Source organism: Aplysia californica, unplaced genomic scaffold (genome assembly GCF_000002075.1).
Source record: "Aplysia californica isolate F4 #8 unplaced genomic scaffold, AplCal3.0 scaffold00056, whole genome shotgun sequence".
NCBI lineage: Eukaryota > Metazoa > Mollusca > Gastropoda > Aplysiida > Aplysiidae > Aplysia > Aplysia californica.
In genome coordinates, this window is record NW_004797326.1 from 1659639 (window position 1) to 1679857 (window position 20219).

Consider the following 20219-nt stretch of genomic DNA (forward strand, 5'->3'; position numbering starts at 1 on the left):
CTCTCTCCGTCTCTCTCTGTCTCTCTCTGTCTCTCTCTCTCTTTCTCTCATTCTCTCTCTCCCCCTCCCCCCCCCCCCCCCTCTCTCTCTCTCTGTCTCTTCTATCTCTCTCTCTCTCTCGCTCTCTCTCTTTCTGGAATTATTAACTCGCATAACTCATGTTCGCACTGAAAAAAAGAGTCTGAAGTAGCTGGACTCGTAAATGATCTAACAGTTTCGACAGAGGTCCATAATTTGATGCTGCAACTAAAAAAAAACAACCCAAAACAAACAAAAAAACATTACCCAGTGTGAAAAGACACATTCTAAAAGAGTCGTTTAATATTTTAAGACCCGAACCAACTTCCATACATTTTGAAGCAACCTTGTGTGAACGACGCGCGTAATCAGGTTATTGTGGGCTCGGACCTTACTGATCCTATTACTTTTTCTTTTTTGTCAGTTTTTTGGTTGAAGTGCCGAACCTTGTAGGATTTCAATTCTTAAAAATCTCACCTCTCTCTCTCTCTCTCTCTCTCTCTCTCTCTCTCTCTCTCTCTCTCTCTCTCTCCTGATTGTCCTGACAGACAGGGTCAGAGCATAGCATAGCGGTTTGGAGATTCGCTGTCCTATGTAGCTGACCCAAGATCAATTTCTGAGTGGTGAGAAAATGTCTATGGAATATCTCGACTCTCGACCTTTCTGCAGGGATGTTACTTTACTATGTATCCCTCTCAGATCAGGGTTGGCCCTGAGTGACAGGCAAGGTCAGAAACCCGCCTCCTTAGTATTCTAAATTGTGTTGATGGGGGGCATTTAAAAACTCCTGCTTTTGAAATAGAAGACAAAATTAAACGATAGTCTAGTTGTTAGGCTGCCGGACTCGTATTCGTGAGGTTGCGGGTTCGGGGGTTGGAGCCGCTGGCCCGACCTTGTGTGCTTGGGAATTTTCTCGTTAAGTTTACCTGTCAAACCAGGCGACCTCCACCTCTTTCAATTGCTAATATCTTGACTTGTATTCAAGATAAAAGAATATTTTTTCACCAAAATGGACAGGCTTTAAGATGATACCAATAACTTCATATGCCCCAAAATTGCCGAGCGCCTGACTCCACCACGTCATGACCCGTCTGTTTGTTTTCTCACCAGAGATGACCCCGATGCCGTCCAGCCCATCACCAGCATGCCGGGTCAGAGTCGTTTTGGCGTCAACAAACTGGTGGAGGCTCTCGAACCGCTGGTCAACAAGGGGCTTAAGTCTGTGCTGCTCTTTGGAGTTCCAGAAAAACTCGAGAAAGTACGTGTGATTGGGCTGTTTTTTATCAATTTCCAGTTTCAAGTTTGTTTGTTTTTGTTTTTTTGTTTGTTTTTTTAATCCCATTGTCCACCATTAGTTAGTTTCTGTAGCAATAAATAATGATGGGCACAAATGATGTCATGCATCACGTCCAACACCAAAGAATCAAATGGTTCGGACATCTCATGTGATTACCAACACACCATCCTGCACAACGTGCCTACGTAAAAAAAATTAAATGGCAACAAGGCTAGAGGAGGACCGAGAAAGACCTGGATAGATGGAGTCAGGGATACATTAACAACTCTTGGCTTGCCCCTGACCCAAGCTCTCCGGCTGGTGGTAGAGAGACGTCTTTTCTTCCCACGACACCCAAAGGGGTATAAGCTGCGGATAAAAGTAAAAGTAAAGTAAAGTAATCACAATATCTGTGCATGCATTGTATTTTTTTTTTCACTATTTTTTATTCCTGTGTAGAGTGGTTAAAGGGTGCCTATGGTTGGTCCTTCTTTTCTTTCAAACTCTTTTTTCTGTCCTCCGTCTTACTTTCCCCCCTTCACTAAATGACTGTTTTTTGTAATTTTTGTAAAGTGTGGTGAGGGGGTGGGGGCAGAAAGTGTAAACGAAAACAGACAACACAACATTGCTAGAGAGCAGGAAAGGAGGTGAAAGGAGACAATTTTAGAGAAGAAAATTTTTTGGTCGTTATCTGGATTCGAACCCGGGACCTTTGAATGAGAGGCCAACACCTTAACCTCTAGGCCACGAGAGCCCCCACGACTGTTTTTGAGTGGATGTGTTTGTCATTACTCAAACAAGAAAACAAAACAATTTTCTCTCCCAGGACGAGAGAGGCTCCGGCGCCGACGCAGCAGACACCCCAGTCATTGTGGCAGTGCAGAAACTACGCCAGGCTTTTCCAGATCTCCTTGTGGCGTGTGACGTTTGCCTCTGTCCCTACGCCTCTCACGGCCACTGTGGTAGGGTCATTGTTGAAAAGTGATTTAAAAATAAGACGACTTGGGTTGTATGGTTTTATAGCTATACACGCACAGCTGATTAAAACCTGCAAATTCTTTGCCATATCGACAGACCGAAGGGCTAGAACCCAAATGGCCGCTGGATCTGAAAAGTAAAGTAAAGTAAAAGTAAAGTATAGCTACATACCTGTGTGTGTGTGCCTGGAGAACGGTCATAGTTGTCGATAGGGTGAAAAGGCCAAAAAAATGTATACCTAGTAAAAAAAAATTAGTACCTTCAGAAAATACACAGTTAACCATTTCTTAATAACACACTAAAAAGATTTTATTATATTTTAGGCCTAAATATTTTTTAATTAATTCTTTTTGCAATATGTTGTAATTCACCAAAGGTTAGAAATGTGCTAGAAGTTGAGTCATTACTCTAAGGTTACAGACGTTTTTCTCCAAACTTGGTTTGTGGGTGGTTGGCGGGTGCTCTGGTGTGGTTTGCTCCTTCTTTCCTATCAAACATCTATCATCCTTATCTCCCCTTTTTCTTTTTTATGTTTGTTACTCTCTTGTAACACGTCTAATCTTCTGGCGCTCATATGACCTTATGCAGTTGCGAGCGCCGTAAAACCTGTACTAGAACTAAAACTAAACTTGGTTTTTACACACGTGTTAAAAAATTTGGCATATTTTTTTTCAACTTCTCAAGATATTTGAAAAAAAAATTTAATCAGCGTGTTTGATCAGCATTGAATTTGTGACAAGAATATATACCCTTTTTTCAGTATTCAAAATTTCTGACAACTGGTACCTTTTTCCAGGCACACACACGTATTTAGATCTTGGGTATATGGGACGTAGCTGGCTGGAGATGGAGAAGATCGCTTAGAGCAGAGACAGGTTTCGAGTCTTTCTTGGCAGCCTATACCAAAGACCAGGGTGAAAGAGGCATAGACAGAGAGAGACAGAGGGAGAAAAAGAGAACTATATTTTTGCATCATGCTAGCCGTGGAAGAATAGAAGACAAAAGTGGCAGAGGAAGACCAAAAGCAACTGACTTTGAGTGAGAACCTAAATGGATGGGTGATGCAGAAAGATGTGGATGATATAATAATATCAGATTTTTTAGAGCATCTCAGCAAAGAAATGAATTGTTTGTTCTACTTTGCCTTTTCCTCTTTTTTGTAATCACCGTTTTTATCTTTCCAGATAGTTTTTGTTTAAATGACAGTCTCCAACTTCGCTCTTTCATCATCATCATCATCATCATCATTTGCCATGTTCCTGACAAAGCCCTCTGGGGAGAATTTTGAACTTTTTCAGTGTAATAAATTTTGAAATTCTACGGTATCCACCAAATTTTTGCCTTTTTTTTGTCTTCAAGCTTTCATCATCATCATCATTGTCACTGCTATCAACATCATCATTAGTCTCATCTTCATAGTCACCATTTTTAGCCCGTAACAGACCACTTTATTTTGCCTCTTTACAGGCTCCACCAGACCTCTAAAGATACCTATCAAAATATGTTTTGTCTCCACCCTTGTTGTGCACATTTGGGGGGGGGGGGTTTTCCTCATTGACAAGCATGTGGCATTCAAAAGAATAAAAGGTACATCGCCGTCTGTGGTGTAGGGGTTAGGCACTTCGCCATTGCACACAGAAGACCTGAGTTCGATTCCAATGTGGGGAGAATTTTTAATCAAGTACCTCTGTTTCTGCTGGGATACATCCCTTCCAACCTTGGTTGGTTCTGATTGGCAGAATCAAAGTCCACCTCCTAGGTAGATGATCTAAATTGAGTCAATGGCCGGGGGCATAAGTTTTCTAAGATTTTCAAACAAACTTACATGACAAAGAACAGGGTGAAAGACTGTAATTGTGTGTCTATTCCCCAGGTTACTTGCGTCCTGATGGGACCATTGACAATGAACCGAGCATTGAGAGATTGGGACAGATTGCTGTTGCTTACGCTAAGGCTGGTGAGTGTTATTATTTCTTCTTCTTCTTCTTCTTCTTTCTTCTTCTTCTTCTTCTTCTTCTTCTTCTTCTTCTTCTTCTTCTTCTTCTTCTTCTTCTTCTTCTTCTTCTTCTTCTCCTCCTACTCCTCCTTCTCCTCCTCCTCCTTCTCCTCCTCCTCCTCCTCCTTCTCCTCCTCCTCCTCCTCCTCCTCTTCCTCCTCCTCCTCCTCCTCCTCCTCCTCTTCCTCCTCCTCCTCCTCCTCCTCCTCCTCCTCCTCCTCCTCCTCCCCCTCTCCCCCTCCTGGCATCCTGATTGAAATGTTTTGGTGAGATGGCAGCATTTGTTATGCTTTCTCCTCCAGGGTGTCAGGTGATAGCGCCATCAGACATGATGGACGGCCGTATCGGAGCCATCAAAAAGGCACTGTTCCTGAGTGGGTTCAGCAACAGAGTCTCTGTGATGAGCTACAGTGCTAAGTTTGCCTCCAGCTTCTATGGACCGTTCAGGTGAGTCGCTGTGGCTGCTCTGTTTCTGTGCATCTTTTTGCTGAACCCCATCCCTGCGTCGTCTGAAATGTTTCCAGGTCGTGTTATGTCGCCACACCGCCCTGTACCCAGAACAAAATTACAAAACATACGGCGAGTGTTCCTTTTTGTTCTTTGGTCCCCAGGTATGGAACGAACTCCCATATAAAATAAGATCTGCCCCAACAATTTCCATTTTCAAAAATCAGCTGAAGCATTTTTTATTCACAAAAGCATACCTGTCATAATGATGTACTGTGATATATATGCATGTGTATACCAGACTGTGAGACTGAAGAAATAGCGAGTGAGAATGAGAGAGAGAAAAGGGAGAGAGATAGAGAGAGAGGGAGAGACAGAGAGAGAGAACGGAAATGTTTTTCTTTCTGTATAGAATTAATGTTTTAACGAATGTTTCGAGCTACTCACGTTTCAACTTTATTTTGACCGCTCGTGAATTTTTATTGCATTGTATATTTTTAGTGAACACATTTTCAACCTCACTGCGAGACTGTTTTTCTCGTATAAAATTTTACACATATGCATTTATATTATAGATCTATGTATAATACTTTGTTTTACGTACACACTTGTCGATTAATTTTTATGATGTGATGTCTTTTTCATTGTAATGCGCATTGAGCATCTTTTAGGAAATGGAAATGCGCAGTATAAATGCTATTTATTATTATTATTATTATTACCATTACAAAGCTTACAGGGGCATTAAGCATGTGTCACAAGCTGGTGGAATCAAGTGCTGGTCAGTTTTTGGGGGGCATATGGAGTTGCTGGTATCATCTTCAAGCTTTTTCATTTGTCTTGCATTTGATGAAAAAATTATCCATTTGTCTTTAATAGAAGTGGAGATATTCAGGATTGTAGGTGGGGGGGTGTAAAATTAGAGGAAATGGCTACCAAACCTTGAGAGTCCTTGGAAATTGTGAATTTACATTTGTTGTGTCTTTATTCAACTTTTTGTAAAAGCCACACAGCAATGTGTTTTTAAATGGACATGAAAGGTGTTAATCCAAAAAAATAAAAAATTTGATCAAATTGCCAAATGGGAAGTAAATTGTGGTTTTCTTCAATTTCATTACTTTGATAAGCTCATGATTTCACCACGATGCCTCACATATCAATCCACACCATATCCAAATTGTTTTCTCCTATAATCATAGCGTTGCTCTCCTTATTCCAATGTTTTCTATAAAGTTAGCTCGTCATTTAAGTCTTTGTATTCTATGCCATGTCCTCAGTTAGATCTTTATATTTTTATGCTTTATGCTTTCTAAGCTATTTCTCCTCTTAAAACTTGTTTTCTCTACTGTTTCTTCACAGATTTCTTTACTTTCATGCTGTTTTTCCACTCACATCTTTATAAATGTTTTTAATTTTTGTACGCCTCCTGCATCTTTATGTTTTCTATACTGTTTCCCTATTTACTTCTGTACTTTCTGAAATGTTACGTTTCACTTCTGTCTGTTTCGTCTTTTATGTAATTTCTCCCTTGACCCATCGTGTGTGTCTTCAAGCTAAACTTTCATTTGTTTTACTTGTCTTCCATAGGGGAAACTGCTGCTTTTTCTTTCCTCATCCATACTATCGTCCTTTTTTTCCTCTACTTTTTTTGTATCTTTGTCTCTCTCTTGTGAACTGCTATTTCCGGGGTGCCTTGACAGTCTAAGCAGACTTTGTGCTGTTGAGGCTAGAGAGGTAGGTGAGCAGAGTAAACCTGACTCCCCGTTTGAACTACTCTGTTGACATCAACCCCTTGGCGCTCATATGACCTTATGTAGTTGCGTGCGCCGTAAAACCTTACTACAACTAAAACTGACTTCTCTTCCAGAGATGCAGCCAAGAGTGCGCCAACTTTCGGAGACAGGAAGTGCTATCAGCTGCCGCCGGGCGCCATTGGTCTAGCAGAGAGGGCTGCGGTAAGGACACAAATACAGCCCGACCTGTTTTAATGGTCACCTGTATAAGACAATCTTGACTTTTGACTTTTTTCTTCCGCTTGTACCCTGGGGTGTCGCGGGGAGACACAGGCGTCTGTCTGCAGCAAGTCGTGTGGCTTGTAGGAGGGACATCCCATGATCTCTAAGGGTGTCTGCCACAGGTTCACTCCATCGCTCGTCGCCTTGGTCTTCCTCTGGTATAAGACAATCACCTGTACAAAATACCACTTCCCATTTCCCTGCCTGCATTTTTTTTTTGTTTTTCCATTATAACGATCTTGTGTTTTGTTTTGTAACTTATTGAAACTTCATTGATTGTTGAATTATGCTTTTTTGCAAAATTTAACTACTGCAGTGGTAGGATTTTTTTGGTGTGGTAGGATTTTTAGGAGGAAAATTTCCCTGGCCACCCTGGTATATCATAGTGCCTATGTGGTTTGAGGGGGGGAGGGGTACAGAATGCACCACACAATAACTGAAAAACAGCTCTTTTTAGTTTCTTTTTAATGTATTCATTTCTGTATGTATCGATGTATATATGATATATTGATGTACTTACGCTTTTTTTCAGTAAATCGCGAAAAAAAAAAAAAAAGTACCTTTACACCAAACAAAAACTCAGCAAATTTTCTACTGTTGTCGTTCCCCAGGATCGGGATGTTGCTGAGGGTGCTGACTTCCTGATGGTCAAGCCGGGCATGCCTTACCTGGACGTTTGTCGACTCATTAAACAGAAGGTAAGAAGCAGTGTACTGCATGCCATTAACTTGTCAGCTCAACAGGTCGGGGCTGGGTCAGAACATTAGTAGATCTCTTCCTCCTCCTCCTTCCCCTCCTCCTCCTCCTCCTCCTCCTCCTCCTTCTTCTTTGCATCATACTTGAAAACATCTTATCTATCACATTATTGTATCCAACGGCTTTTCTCTAACTCTGACCTGGATTTGTACTCTCTTTATCTCCGGCACACGGCTCGCGGTCGGAACTACTGTGCCGGTGAGCCACCGACGGCGGCTCGGGCACATCCTTTACGACGACTTCGACATCAAATTACTGTTCAGCAGTTGCCGAAAACAGGTCTCTTTTATCGGGATTTCATTCGTTAGCTGAAGAACTATCGAAATAGATTCACTTGTTTTGATTTAATAACCGAATTAGTGACGATTTTGTCATTTTTAGATGTAGTGCCAAAAATAGGCCCTGGCATAGTGGGTTTACCCCCCCCCCCTCGGAGATAAAGAGTAAAAAGGTCCAAGCAGTGTCGATAGTGCCATAAAACAGAATCTCTCTTTTTTTGTGTGTGTTCAATGTAGGTGTTACAACATGTACCCCTCAACCAACATCTCAACCGAATTGGAGTAAAGCAGTCTGCTGCCTGCCCACTATGTGACTACCCCTCAGAGACAGTGGAACATCATCTGTTCTTCTGTAGAAAACTAACTGATTTAAGGGGTTGTTTTCTTCCCAAGCTACCCCACACATCTAATTGCCTCTACTCCTCAAGACGACAATTAGAACACACATGCAGCTATTACCGAATGGCATCATGCAGAAGAGTTAACGCTCAGATGCTACTGGATGGCTACAACAACAACAAATGTAGGTGTTTTACGCCCCCATCAATACAGTTTAGGTCAATTAGGAGGCTGACATTGACTCAATGTATCTGGGCCAACCCAAGATGAGACGAACGCATTCAGCATCCCAGCACAAAGACAGAGATACTCGATAAAAATTCTCCCCGCTTCAGAATCAAACTTACGTCTTCTGTGTGAGGTTGCGAAGCGCCTAACAACTACACCACAGACACCAGTAAACCAGTGTGTAAGCGGGTGAGTGGCGGGTGCTCTGGTGTGGTTTGCTCTTTCTTTCCTATCAAACATCTGTCGTCCTTTTCTCCCTTCCTTCTATTTTGTGTTTGCTACTCTCTTGTAACACCTCTTATCTTCGGCTCTTATATGACCTTATTGTTTTGCAAGCGCTGTAAAACTCGTACTAAAACTTTAAAAAACCAGTGTGTAAGTAAGTGCCCCCTGGTCGTCCCCAGTACCCAACCCACCCCCTGGCCATCTACCACGTGTCGGGCGAGTACGCCATGCTGTACCACGCAGCCCAGGCCGGGGCGTTCCCCCTCAAGGCCGCGGTGATGGAGGCGCTTCAGAGCATGCGGAGATCAGGTGAGTCAAGCTGGATGTATGCCGTTGGACAAAATATGCTTTTGACGACCTGCGTTTGTCTTTTGCTGGTATGACACGAGAGGAGCATAATATTTTTTTGACGCGTTTTTACGTAATTCAATGATTTACTGTTGTAACATAAAAACAGTCATAACTTCACATAGAAGAGAGGTATTTCACTAAAATAAAAAGCAAACTGTCCACAAATGGCACCTCTATGCTGTGGTATCAGCATTATTTGCTTCTATGCATTGTCATCATGGAAAATGTGTTCCCAAAGTAAGCAAAACTTTAAAACCTGTTTTCTCAAAATTTGACACTCGAACCCCTGTTGGCTTTAAAATGCCATAACTTTTCACAGAATGCTCCAATTGCTTTCAAATAAAGTGCAAAATGCTCGGAAAAGATGTGTCTTTTAAAATATGCAAAAAAAGTTCATTTTGAAATTTTGCACATTGTGAAGGGTTTTCTGAGAGCCACACACGGTCACTTCTGGCGCTCATATGACCTTATACAGTTGCGAGCGCTGTAAAACCTTTCCAATGACAACCCACCATCGGCGCGATGATGGGTACCGACTTACCATCGGTTTCCGATGACAACCCACCATCGGCGCGATGATGGGTACCGACTTACCATCGGTTTCCGATGACAACCCACCATCGGCGCGATGATGGGTATCGACTTACCATCGGTTTCCGATGACAACCCACCATCGGCGCGATGATGGATACTGACTTACCATCGGTTTCCGATGACAACCCACCATCGGCACGATGATGGATATCGACACACCATTGGTAACCGATGACAACCCACCATCAGGACGATGTCGGGTTCCCACACACTATCGGAAACCGATGATCACCCAACATCAGAACGATGTCGGATAAATGTGTCTTTCAGATGGTCAGCCGATAGCACCGCTGTCACACCATAGCCTTTACTTTGTCCATGCTCCTATCCCTATTTTATCTTAGTCGTTTGATCCTAAAAATAATTCCCTCAATCAGAAGTTGAATCCATGTCTCTAATTCAAGATGTTGTTATAAAATCAACACCAAGGTGTATATATATATATATATATATATATATATATATATATATATATATATATATATATATATATATATATAGTACAATTTCCCTAATCCTAGACCATGAGTCCATTAACAGTAAGACATGAGACTGCAGCCGTGGGTAAACAAGCTCAGCTGTGTGGGGGTTTAGTTTTGGTATAAAGACACCCCCACCCCCCATTCCGCTCTCATATTATTTTAACGTAGGAAACCTTTTTTTTTTTCATTTATTTATCCCCATGGAAAGATTTGGCTTCCACTGACTTAAAATACTGAATGTTTATACATAAAATAGTTTACTTACTACAATACTTCGCCTTGCACCTCATGTACATATTATACCTGTGTGTGCCTGGAGAAAGGTCCCAGTCGTCAGCGAAGCTGTTTTTGAGGAATGGGGGGAAAAGGCCAAAAACGTTCTACAAGGTCAAAAAATTTAGTTCCTTCAGAAAACACGTTTCAGTATTTCTTGGGGGCTCTCGTGGCCTAGAGATTAAGGTGTTGGCCTCTCATTCAAAGGTCCCGGGTTCGAATCCAGGTAGCGTCCGAAAAATTTTCTCCTCTAAAATTGTCTCCTTTCACCTCCTTTCCTGCTCTCTAGCATTGTTCTGTCGTCTGCTTTCGTCTCCTCTTTCTGCCCCCACCCCCTCACCTCCTTTGCCCCCTCCTCTGGGCTCTTGACTCTTTCTGCAGCCTTTCTACTGCTACTCCTTGGCACCTCCTTACTGCTGTCTTTCTGCCACACCCCTGATCTTCTGGTAGGAAAGATTTACACCTAGCCTTCTCGGACAAGGGCGAAAAATCTCGGAGGGCCCGTGTACAAGTTGCGCACGTTAAAGATCCCCTAGTGGTCTAAAATCGATGAGAGTAGGCTTTGGCCGCCACCCGGGCAAAATTCCAAATTTCCTACCAACTGAAAATATTAGGTGTGTCCCGCGCGCTCGTATGACCTTATGCAGTCGCGAGCGCAGTAAAACACTTACCAAAAAAAAAAAAAAGGGCTTTCTTAAAAACATTGAAAGGCTTTTATAATATTTTGAGTCTAAATATTTTTTTTGTAGATATCTAATTCTTTTTGCAACATTTTGTTCTTCACTAAAGGTTAAAAATGTGAAAAAATGTATTTTTTTCTCCGAACATTTTTACAGGAGTGATACATCACTGGTAACAGGTCAGCACTTTCTCTTTTTTCAGAATACCACTACTAATTTGATTAAGTCCCACCATAGTCCATTGACTCTTCTTCTGTATAGGGTAGATGTTCAGAAGGGGCTTGTAAAATCCTTACTTCATTTTTTTTTTTTTTTTTTATTTATATTTTTTTCTTCCCTCAGGAGTAGATATTCTCATCACATACTACACTCCTCAAGTGCTGGACTGGATCAGGGAATGAGCTGAGAGAACTGCTGACTGCTGACTGCGAGCCAAGGCTGTTGTGTTCAGTTTTGCTGACTTTTCTATTTGTGAGGCAGCGTGGTGGAATCAGGCTCTCGTCAAAATAATCAAAGTGAAGAAACTTGCATTTTTCCGCAGGTTTGTGAATTTTTATCAAATTTTTGTTTTTTGGCTCAACACCTTTCATGCCCACTAAAGAACTCATTTCTGTGTGGATTTTTCTGAAAAACCTTGATTAAAGGCACAAAATATGCAAATTTTCAGTTACCACGGACTCTTAAGCTAAGGAAATAACTAATCTTTGGCGGCCATTTTCTCACTAATTTTACCTCTGAAAACAGGTGACCCCCACCTCCTTCATTTGCAAACATCTCGACTTGTATTCAATATAAATGGATATTTTTTTTCATCAAAATAAACACAAGTGAACAAGCTTTACGATGATACCAATAACTCTACGTGCCCCAAAATTGACGAGAGCCTGATTCATTCCACCACGCTGCCTCACATTTCTAGAAGACTATCATCAGTAAAACCAACTACTTTTGTTGTGATATGTTTGCAAGTACACGAGGATGAGGATGATATATGTGTGAATTATTACAAGTGGGGAGGGGGGGTAAACGGGGGGCTGCACTCCAGCTTTTAGCACAACCACTCTTATGTTGGTGGGGAGTGTTCAGAAATGTCTGCTGAAAGTGAAAGTGAACAGAAGAATGAACTATGCAGGAAAGAGTTGAATTACTACCTTTGTGCTCCTTGTTGGCCTGAGCCCTTGGTACAGCTATCAGAGTGCCACCTTGATGATGTATGTACCTCACTGCTCCACTTCACCCGATTGTGAGCTAAGGGGCATTATTGGTTGTGGACGCTGTAGTATGTCTTACACCTTCTTTCCTATCGAACATCTGTCATCATTATCTCAGTTCCCTCTTTTATTCCTGTGTTGTTACTCTCAAGTAGCTCCTCTAACCTAGAGCTGGGCGAAGGGTCGATTCCGGAACCAATTCCCACGGTTAATACAATGGAAGTAGAGTTCCGTCTCCTTTTTACGTAAACCAATGGTTGCCAGTTACTTTTATCATTAAAATGTTCTTTTTTAAAAAGAATTTATTTTTGAAAAATAGAAGTTGGTGCTTCGTAGTGTTCCGAAATCAAGGTAATCCTAAATCCTGACGATGTTCGGAGCCAACCAGGTAACCACCGGAAAAAATCACATTATTAGAAAGTAAGTAATTGGGTTCGGAGTCGATTCCTACGATTCCTAGCTTTTAAATAATCGGGAACCTAGCCGCCCAGCACTACTCTAACCTTCAGCACTTATTTGACCCAAGTGTGTTGCAGTTGCCGCAAAACTCTGACTGACTTACTGACTTACTGACTCTAAAGTGAGGACCTGGGTCTCTGCTTAACTCATTCGGGACACATCTGACGTCCGATAGCCTTGAGCTCTGTGGGGAGACGCATTTCTCGACTGTTGCGGCAGCACAAATGAAGGTATTCCAGGGAACTGACTTTTGTTTGACAATTTTTTAGCCATTTTATTTAGTATTTATTTACCCCTGACCGTAAGGAAGAGATGTTTCCATAAACATAAATCATAAATAATATATCAAAAAATGTTTACTGAAAATAGTAAAATTGTTATTGATGTTGCTGAATTCCCACTTTGCATTGCATTTGCATGATGTATTGTTGAATATTATGTGCCTTTGTATGTTGATTCAGGTTGTTTTTTTATTGATGTTTTCTAAAAGAGAAAATTATTTCTTAATGCATATCATTTCTGTCTTTGGGATGTTATTTCTGTAGTGTTTATTTTATTGTTGATGGGCATTGAGTTGCTCATGTTTTAAAAAAGAAAGAAAAGAGGTGAACTGAAAACTAATGAAATGTGCAGTTTATCACTTTATGACTTTTCTTTTACACTTAAAACAGCAGTATAATGTTCTTTTTTGATGCATATATATATCATTGAGTCAGGTAAGTTCATAGCCTCCGGAACTACAACAATATGGAATAGCTTTAGTTTCGATCCATGACGGCATTTATTTTTCACCTGGGGTTGACCTTAAGTTTTCACAGCTCTCTCTTGCTGACTTAGCTCAACCCGTACTGACTGTTGGAGGTAAATGTGAGGCATGCTGCCAAAATGAGTTACTTCTCACAATCCATAAATGAAGATATTTGCCAAAAATCGACACTAGGGTCAAATTTGAAGACTTTCCATTGATGCCATATACTTTGACTATACATGCCTTTCATTATTTCATACTTATAAATTGTAAAAACTTCATCTATAAGCATGATGTATCTATTTTTATAGGGCTCGAATCCGAGAAGTAACTCATTTTGTCAGCACGCTTCACAAATGTTAAATGGCAGTACTGCCTCTCATGAAATCTCCCAGTGCTGGAAGCGGGGGCTAATCCTTTACTTTTAAAAAATTACTTCCTCTCGTTTTTGTTCTTCACTGTTATCTAACACCACAGAGTTTTTTTCTCTCACTATTTTTGGCTGTGATGAGTGTCCGACGTTTGACAGCTGGGCTGAAAATTATGTGTTATTTTATAGGTACTATACTTGTGAGTTGAAAGTAGATGGTGTTGAAAACTTGATGTACTTGCTGAGGGTATGGGGCTTTTTTTTGTTTCTTTCTGTGATGAACACTTTGAGAAAATTCCACTCTCATTCTCGTGGGGCATGGTGTGTAAAAGGAGGGATTTTGTCATGCACAAAAGGAAGTTTACTCTAATCAGAAATTTATTCTCTTTGAATGCTATACTATATATATATATATATGCTGTTCTCTCTTCACAATTTAGGGACCGTTCACAAATGGCGTCAGCTAAACTTTGGCCAAAAATGCCCCCCGAGCTGCTGACGTCATTTGTCAAAGGTCCCTTGTTTGATTTACGATTATATCATGAAATTATGAAAAAAAAATCAATTTTTTATTTACTTATTTACTTCCTCTCGCTGTTGGTCTTGGGGGGGGGGGGGGGGGGGGGGGTGGGGGGTTGGAATATAATAAATACTCTTTTGTGCTACTACACTAGTGCTGTTTTATATGTTTTATACAGAAGATACCGTTCACAAGTGCAAACCCTTTCAAGGATTGTCAAAATGTTTATAAAACACTTTTGAAAATTTGTTTTTGTATGATTTTGTCAGACAAGAACTACGATTTGTATTTAGAAGTATAGGTCAATACACAATTTGAGGTGAGCAAAGAGTCAGATCAAAGATTGTAACCAGTCTGTGGAAGAAACAAACCAACATCAAACTCCACAAAATGCCCAAACTGGGCCCACGAAAACCTCCGGGCCTTTCCAGAAGAGATGAAGTCATTTTTACTCTACTACTACTACTACTACTACTACTATGAATGGGACACACCTCCCTAACACATAAATACCTCCTTCAGGGAGATGAAAAACAGTTTTGTGTTGGATGCGACACAGATTTTACCAACTAGACACATTTTAACAGAATCTCCTGACTTTGCAGAAACCCCGAAGAAAGTACGTTGTATTTTAAATGCAAAAAATTGCAAGATCTGTTCTCCGTCGTTGATCCCAACAGAATTCTCGATTTTATGAAGGCCATTTGCCTTTACAGTAAATTGCAAATACAGTTATTTTGATTTTAAGTAAGTTGTCATTTTTAAATTGTTATTTTATCTCAAATTTGTTACATTTTAAATCTTATCATTGAAACACAGCAAATTAAAATGAATAAAGCCAAAGAGAACAATAAATAATAGATAACTTTTATTAGAGAATGAGCTAGGGTAGGACAGACTACCCTCTCAAAACCCTTTACCAACATCACAAGTTCATGCACACTCATCATAGTCGGAAGTGACAATGACAATTGGCCTGTCAAACACAATACCACAAATCATGATACACAAAATATACCCAAAAAATCTGTTACCATTTCAGTGTTGGTCGGAATTATAATATGTAGGCCTACAATAATAAGACGAGCAAGATATCTGGAGAAATACAAATACGAGACGACCGCATAATACCACAAAAGATTTGGTTGAAGTAAGGACCACAATATTACCATCCACATCTCAAGCATTTACTACCCAAGAGTGCCTCGGACTGACGTTAATGAAGTGGAATGTCCTTCTAGACACACAGTAGGACATTTCAAAAGTTGATTTACTTAGTCCCGTGGCAGGACACAGCGCTGGCACTTGGACCTGAATCACTGACTGGAACACATTTCACTACTTTAGAATTACAAAGTTCTTCCGACCGACATTTTTTGGCAGTTTTGAACTGATAAGACCCTGAGGTCGAAAACCAATTGTTGTATTTGCTGTATCAAAATCGTAAGTTTATTCGGAGTCATTATCAGAATGCTCAAAGAATTGCATTCGCAAAAGCGGAGCTAATCCTTTACTTAATAAATAAAAAAGTGTTTCTCCTGTTTTCAGTGTCATCCAACACCGCAGAGTTTCTCTTTCTATTTTTGGATGTGATGAGTGTCCGATGTTTGACAGCTGTGATGAAAATATGTTCATAATTTTGTGAAACTCAAATTTCTTTACGTCAAATTTCTCAAAACTAGGCACTGAGCAGATAAATTTTGTAATTCAGAGGTAGCTATTTGTCAATCCCCAGCGAGTTTGAGTTATCTGAGAACAAATGTATACATATATATATATACATACACACACACACACACATATATATATATATATTAGTATGGCTGGGCACCAGCACAGTATAGGTACAGTGCCCATACAATGCCAGGTCTAACCACTTCAAGTCTGTGCCCATACAATGGCCGGTCTAACCACTTCAAGTCTGTGCCCATACAATGCCCGGTCTAACCACTTCAAGTCTGTGCCCATACAATGGCCGGTCTAACCACTTCAAGTCTGTGCCCATACAATGCCCGGTCTAACCACTTCCAGTCTAAGATCATCAGAAGGAAGGACCTCCAATACAACATCCATCCCATTCTCAGGACAAATAGAACTCACAGACAGCCATAAAATCACCCCTTCATTCTCCACCTCTCCAATCTCTCACACACACACACACACACACTCATGGCTCATGCACACACTTTACAACCACTGGAGATTCCAACCAGAGTTATGCCCATTAGTGCTGGGCGGCTAGGTTCCCGATTATTGAAAGCTAGGAATCGTAGGAATCGACTCCGAACCCAATTACTTACTTTCTAAAGATGCGACTTCTTCAGATGGTTATCTGGTTGGGTCCTAACATCTTCAGGATTTAGGAGAACCTTGATTTCGGAACACTACCAAGCATCAACTTTTATTTTTCAAAAACAAATTCTAAAAAAAAAAGATTTTAATGATCAAAGTAACTGGAAACCTTTTTTGGTTTACATAAAAAGGAGTCGGAACTTTTCTTTCGTAACATTCATCGTGGGAATCGGTTCCCGAATCGCTTCTTCGCCCAGCTCTAATGCCCATTGTCGTTCAGGATGACAGCTGACGGAATGGTGAATCCACAAAGGAAAGAATTGTCATTACAAGTAGGCGTACAAAAACATGAAAGAATTTCCCCCCCCCCCCCCCCCCCATTTAAGTTAATTTAACAGCTTTTACAACATTAAAGCATGACCTTCAAGACAGGGAGACAATGCTATGTATGTAAATGGGCATTCTTCATTTTATATGAAAGCTTTTGGAAATGTTTCCACGAAGACGGGGATTTAAGAAATACAATTTGGTCACCTCAATCAGGATGCTCACATAATGTGAGTTTTTGTTCCATATCCTCAGTAGGTGAAAATTGAAAATGGAAAACATTTTCTTTCTTTTTTTCTTTTTTTTTTGCTGGATTTACAAAGAGAGAAAGACAATTTAAAAAGAGTTCTTTTAAACTTCATGGATTTCATATAATTCCTAGCAGTTCAAACAGACTTACTGTTTTGAAAAATGTCAAACCGAGTAGAAAAAGAAGCGTAAAAATAACTCCCACCTCAAACATTTAAAATGTTCAAACGTTGATGTTTCTTTATTCTCATCAAGGCAATTTAGATCCTTTAGGAAGTGGGCTTTGCCTCTGCCTGTCAGGGTGGACCCAGGCTGAGAGGGATATCATTACACCCCAGCAGGAAGACCGAGACACTCAAGAAAAATTCTTCCTACACAGGAATCAAACTGAGGTCCTCCGCGACAACTGACTGCCAGTCAACAAAGCTAATGCTAGAGGTGGGCAAAATCCGGATAATCCAAAAGGATAACTGAATAATTCTCAATGCAACATTATCATATTTCAGACTCTTAACTCTCTTTCCTGACCCGTTTGCCAAAGTGGGTGCACCCATTTGTTGAAGTGATGATAACCCGTTTTTCAAAGAGGTTCTAACCCATTTGCCGAAACGGTTCATATATTAATTATTAGCCGAAGAGGTGCACTAAAATATTATCCGGATTCTGCTGAAGCGACTCATTGCCCAGCTCTACTAATAGCAGACAGTATCTTCAGAGTTGCCAGACTACAAGGCAACCAACAAATCACATTCGAACCATCTGAGTGTATAGTGTATGTGTGTACTAGTGTCGGGGCAAATGGATGAACGGGTTCGATAATCACGGAAGCAGTCGGAGAGAGGGAGCGAGTAACAAACGTCAATGCGAACCTCAAGACATTCGCTTCGAGTCCGCTGCTCTATTTTATTCACTCGGCCAGCGCACGGGCAAGCTGACAAGATACTCCACCCCAGGTTAGGCTTATCTATCATCTATTGTTCGGAATAGTTTCAAGTTACCAGCAGTGTAGTGGATTACATGTCGTGTCACATGTGTGCATGAATGTATCTCTTACTACATACAATACACATGACGTAGGCTAGTACCTACTTGATGTCGTAGCAGTTATAGCAGTAGCAGTAGCGGCAGTAGACTGCAATATTGCAAGGAGTCTCTCCATCCACCTGCTTGCTAAACGCTAAACGAACGGTTGTTTCTGTGTCAGAAGTCAGAGGTGCAGCGAATGACTCCGCACATGAACAATCCGCCATCCGTCTGTTCATTTGCAAGTATTACGAGCGATTCATTCATCACTCACAGATGATGAATAGAGAACCTGACCCAACACTACTAGTATATATCTTCCACATACGTGCGCGTGCGAACACACACACACACACACACGCGCACACACACACACGCACACAGATACATAACATACAAGTAAATATAAATTACATGCAAACAAAGACATGTGCCAGAACATTACAACTCAAAATGACAAATAAATGCAGCAAATTGCACAGTTCAGCTTCATAATAATAAATACAACCTCACGAAGAAACATGTCCGTCATAGTAATGATAAACCGCTGCCAAAGTAAAGAGATTTTGTAAAAAGACAAAGAGTATATGTACAATAATGTACAATATTTTGAGTCTTGAAAAAACTCTCTCCTCATGAGTACCACATATATATACCTTTCTGTCTTCTGCCTCAACTAGCACTATCAGTCGTTACTGACATTACATTTTTCTGACAGCAACACCTCCAAAATCACGCTAGAGATCACATTTGAACTTGAAAGAAAAATAACTGGTGCCAGTGTCAGGCACAAAATTAATTGTTGCTTGTTGTATTTTTTGGCCTTCCCTGACATGAAAACAAAATAAGTTGGAGAGTGGATAAAACTGCTCACTTCCAAAGAAAATAGCTACAGAATGCCTACATGTTACCTCATGAACACTGATGGCCAAAATAAGGGAGAAAAAAATTGACAATAGCAAAATCAAGAAATAGATCTTCAAATGCGAACGTATCCACTTTCTACGGTATAAGACGCTAAAATAAACCTTAAAAATCCAGAAAATATAATCAGTGAACACAAATCATTAATGAAAAGCATAACAAAGAATTGGACGCCATTTTAAAAAAAAAAGAGTTGTCTTTAACAAAAATGAACTCATGCTAAAACAAAATAAAGTCATCGTCCAAATAAAACGCCCATGTCATGGCATTTAAAATGACTTTGACAGTAATTTTAATAAGAAATTCAAAGTCAGAAACTCATTTCTCCAACTGGTCCAAGCTTAAAAATTTGTAAAGCAAACAATTTTGCATTCAAACAAACATCTTGAATAATATCCAAACCTCCAAAATAATCGGAACACACAAACACATTAATTAAAACAAAAGTGAATGTAAAAGTATGGCCAATAGAACAGCAATGGAATGCAACTATGCGGTATGACTAACAGTGACAAAAAAAAACAAAAGTTTTCTTTTCCAAATGAGTACAGTCTGACTTTTGTCCTTTCATTTCTACTTTGCGTATATCGAAAAAATGACAAACAGGGAACAGTCTGACTTAAAGATAGGCTACCATTATTATTTTTACTGTACAAAAAAATCCCACTTTTATCATAACCAGCAAGTTGTGTGTAGGACGAGCCATAAGTGACTTTTGGAAAAAAATCCTATCAAGTCAGAAACCTCAACATTCGAATACAAATTACAAAATCGGTAAATAAAAGTAGCAGTCATAAGTATCATAGAAAAAAAAAACCTAGCAAGTCAGATTCCTCAACATTCAAATACTAAACCTCAACATTCAAATACTAAATACAACATTTGTAAATAAAACAGTTCTAAGTATCACACACACAAACCTTTCCCTCCCTACCACTATCACACAACCACCTCCAGCAATCTCTTCATCTGACACCTCTGCATGAGGAGAAATCACACGTTTGGACAAGACATCCCTGCCACCAAGGGAGAAATCACACATTAGGACAACACATACCTGCCACCAAGTACGGTACCCTAAAGGTATCTGCACATGAAGCTGCATGAACAGTCTCCTAAATCTCGTGTCCACTATTTGTTTGGCCATGGTTCTCCCCCCC

The 20219-nt window shown here is 40.3% G+C and overlaps 1 protein-coding gene across 1 annotated transcript in view; it reads left to right on the forward strand.

Moving 5' to 3' along the window:
- LOC101859913 (delta-aminolevulinic acid dehydratase) overlaps positions 1-11344 on the forward strand; it is a 19923-nt gene extending 8579 nt beyond the window's left edge. The window contains exons 2-9 of the mRNA XM_005093006.3: positions 1129-1276; positions 2121-2256; positions 4146-4229; positions 4571-4715; positions 6583-6670; positions 7342-7428; positions 8736-8865; positions 11279-11344. Coding sequence (XP_005093063.1) covers positions 1129-1276; positions 2121-2256; positions 4146-4229; positions 4571-4715; positions 6583-6670; positions 7342-7428; positions 8736-8865; positions 11279-11337 — 877 coding nt within the window. The 3' untranslated portion in view covers positions 11338-11344. The remainder of the gene's footprint in view (positions 1-1128; positions 1277-2120; positions 2257-4145; positions 4230-4570; positions 4716-6582; positions 6671-7341; positions 7429-8735; positions 8866-11278) is intronic.
- The last annotated feature ends 8875 nt before the right edge of the window (positions 11345-20219 follow it).